Source organism: Bremia lactucae, linkage group LG17, assembly GCF_004359215.1.
Source record: "Bremia lactucae strain SF5 linkage group LG17, whole genome shotgun sequence".
Classification (NCBI taxonomy): Eukaryota; Oomycota; class Peronosporomycetes; order Peronosporales; family Peronosporaceae; genus Bremia; species Bremia lactucae.
In genome coordinates, this window is record NC_090626.1 from 1 (window position 1) to 3373 (window position 3373).

At 39.9% G+C, this 3373-nt stretch overlaps 1 protein-coding gene across 1 annotated transcript; it reads right to left on the reverse strand.

Annotated features, from left to right (window-relative positions):
• Positions 1-2: 2 nt before the first annotated feature.
• CCR75_008020 (uncharacterized protein) lies at positions 3-779 on the reverse strand (the record flags this gene model as incomplete). Its single annotated transcript, XM_067966075.1, has 1 exon — positions 3-779. One exon carries the CDS (start codon positions 777-779, stop codon positions 3-5), a length of 777 nt encoding a protein of 258 aa, XP_067815354.1.
• Between the last annotated feature and the right edge of the window lie 2594 nt (positions 780-3373).

Genomic DNA, 3373 nt, shown 5'->3' on the forward strand with positions numbered 1-3373 from the left:
TTTCAAATGCACTCACTAAGCCAATCCATGGCTGACGACACCCGAGAAAAGATGTCAGGTGTGCCATTTGGGTTGCAATCGCTCATGCTGCTTAGACCCATCAAAACGTCGCCCGACTGAGTCTTTTGTACTAGCGGGCCACCGACGTCACCCACACAAGCACCCTTACCATTCTCCCCTCCCGCACAGATCATGGATTCATCGATATCAAAGATATCATCGCAATGGTCGTTGCTCCAAGCCTCGAGCTCGACAACCTGAAGGTTTTTCGGGAAAAGTGAATCAGAAGTAGTTGTTGAGCCCCAGCCAAAAGCGTCTAAATACGTTCCAGGCTTGACATCCGTGGTAGGCAATTGAATAGGAGGAAATTGACTCTCTTTCTCGAGGGTCAATAGAGCAAAATCGTACGATGTCGTGTCGTTATTATACTTTGGGTGGATCGTGATCGTCTCTACTTTAATGCGTTCGCCGTCTTGCGTGCCGTTAGGAAAGTTCAGGCCCATTATATAGCGCGCACCTATCGCCGCATACATCGACATACCATCCTGTATATGTTCAACGCACGTTTGCGTGGTAAGAACATGAAGTTTTGTGATTAAAACACCACCACAAAAGGTGTTTTCATAGGGAGAATCACGAAGGCCAGCGACATACTGATGTGACGAGTCAGTAACGGGGTGTCCTCCTAAAATGAGCTGCCTTGACGTGTGAACAGTGTTCCCAGTAACACCCGCGAACGTAGTGGCAGCTGCAATAATTGTAGCAATAACATTCATCATGTCGGACTCGAAAATAGCTGTAGCTGGAGTAGGTAAATTTAAAATGAAACGAGCTCAGTAAGTGAACAAATATGTACGATCGACGGCTGAGAAATTGTTTTGCGCTTCTTAAGATGACGAGCCAGTTGCTCAACCAACTGAGTCTCTATATGTTTTTCCTTAAGGATGAACCAGGTCTCAATTAAAGGTCTCACGCGTAATGAATAGTGATAATTGTTGCTGTGTCGTGCCAGTGTGACATTTATAGATGGGAAGTGAAATACTTTTACTAGAAATGAGAGCCAGTCCTTGAGGTGAAAAACCTAGAGAATTATAAAATTACAATACTGCAGTGACGAGCAGATTTTAAAAAAATTTGCGTACTGTTGTAGAGCAATCTACGGAGTACGACCTTGATATGTCATTGCTTTTCTTATAAATTGGATCAGCTTCAGTCTTAATTAAAAAGCGAATGCGATCCAGCTTTTGCTATGTTAAGCTAATAATTAACGCCGCAGTAAGTGTCTCTGGCCGTAATAACTTCGGATCTAAGTATTGCTTTTTTTCTGTCGTCTATCGTGCCTCGTGAACGGCCAAGCTAGTCCGGCAGTTCATACAAACTTAAATTGGATTCAACGCTGGCTCTTTCAAAGGGTTGACGGTAATGTGACAAAAAATCCAACTTGCAAATCTGGCAATTTGTAATTAGTTCAAGGACTTAAAATCTAATCTTATACCTAGATTTTAATGTCATCTTCTGAGATGTAAATTATAAACTTTATGTATCATCGCGCCCATAATGGGAATGTGACAAACCTTCTTCATATATAAATGTGACAAACCTTTTAATATATAAAATTTAAAAGCAAGTGCCGCACCCGTACTGACTTTATCATATTAATATCAAAGCATTATTGCGCACCGCTCATTCACGCGTCTAGCAACAATTGGCGAAGTAGATTTAAGGTTAAATCAACTAATCAAGAGAGCTATTATCTTGTTGTTTCCATCTTACCAAACTTGGTCATATTGAAGTATTAAGAAAAACCTTACTTCCTATATTTTTTCTTAATAGTGAATAATTTGTTATATTATTCTTAGAGGAGATAATAAGTATGTAGCGGTACACACGTTACAGAATGGAAGCATCCTTTCGCTAACAGTGGGTATTGTAGATGATATTTGGAAAATATTTCTTTCATAGTAATATTCGGGAAGCTTCTTCATTAGTAGAAAAAGGCAATTATATCTAGTTAATCCGCGGCCCAGTCAGCACTAAACGCGCGCAAAGAGAGAACAGGACAGATAAGACTATTATATATTTTGTATTAGTATGTTATTAAGTTAGTATTAAATAGATAGAAACAGAAGAATTTAATTATGATAAATAAAGTTTACTTTTACCCGCTTTAAAGTGGGTAAAAGTAAACTGTATTTATTATAAGCGTTTTAAAAAGAGTCTTCCCTCTGCACGTACAAGTGTACGTGAAGTGACGCGAGGCGCCACTCGCACTGAAGCAGTGCAAAGTGGACTTTTACTGAAGCTGTACAAGTCGGCAGTGCCCCGTTACAGGTATCCTTTAAAGTTTACGATCTTTCGTAGGGAGGAATATTGTAACGGGGCACGACGAGCAGATAAAGATTTTAGATCTGCTAAGAGTTCTTAGCTAGTGAAGGTCAATACTAAAAAGGCTAAGTTATCTTCCGAATGTTAATAGTAATGTAAATAGAGAAAAAGTAGCTGCAGTCATAGAATTTGTAACGGGGCACTGCGACTTGTACTGTTTCAGTACAAGTCCACTTCACACTGCTTCAGTTGTGAGTGGTGCCTTCGTTAAGTAACGTACACTGTACGTATAGAGGAAGACTTCTCTTAAGGCAAGTTAGCTTAAGAGGGTAAAATGAAAACTGTATTAATATAGTTAAGTGTCTTTGTTAATCTATCTTTGTAAATGTTGTCTTAACTATAAACTAATACTAAACATGTAAATGAATTCTTATCTATCTTATCTCGTAACTCTCTTTGATTACTTCTACAGCTGATTAGTCTGCGGAATAAATAGACATAATGGTCTATACCTATTTATGGATAAGAATTCAGGAAATTACTATTTAAAGTAATTTCCTCCAAATATTATCTACCTTTTGGATAATATTAATTAACAATCTTTTATTGTTAATTTCATGTAACGATACACCCCGTTACATCACCCCTCCCTTAAACGACAATCACTCTGAATGTCATTAGGTGGAGTGGTCGCTAAATGACCACTTAATTTTTAAAATGATTTTGATTGGTCAGATCCATCATTTTAAATTCCATCGCATGAAGGAACAATTCATGCGGGGTGAGGATAGTGTTGAACCTTCGGCTGCGGTTCGTGCAGCCGCGGGTGACGCATTGTTATCTCTTGCGGTAGACGTTCCGTCTACCGTAGTGTCTTCCACTCGCACAACACTTGGTGTTGCGAGTGCACGTGGTGATTCACCACGTGAGTACGACCCCTCTTTAGAGGTCGATTATGAGTGCGAGTCGGACGAAATGGCCGACTCGGGGAGGATGGAACAGTCGCCTGATACCCGTCAGGCGGCTGATTATGAGCCTTCGAATGAGA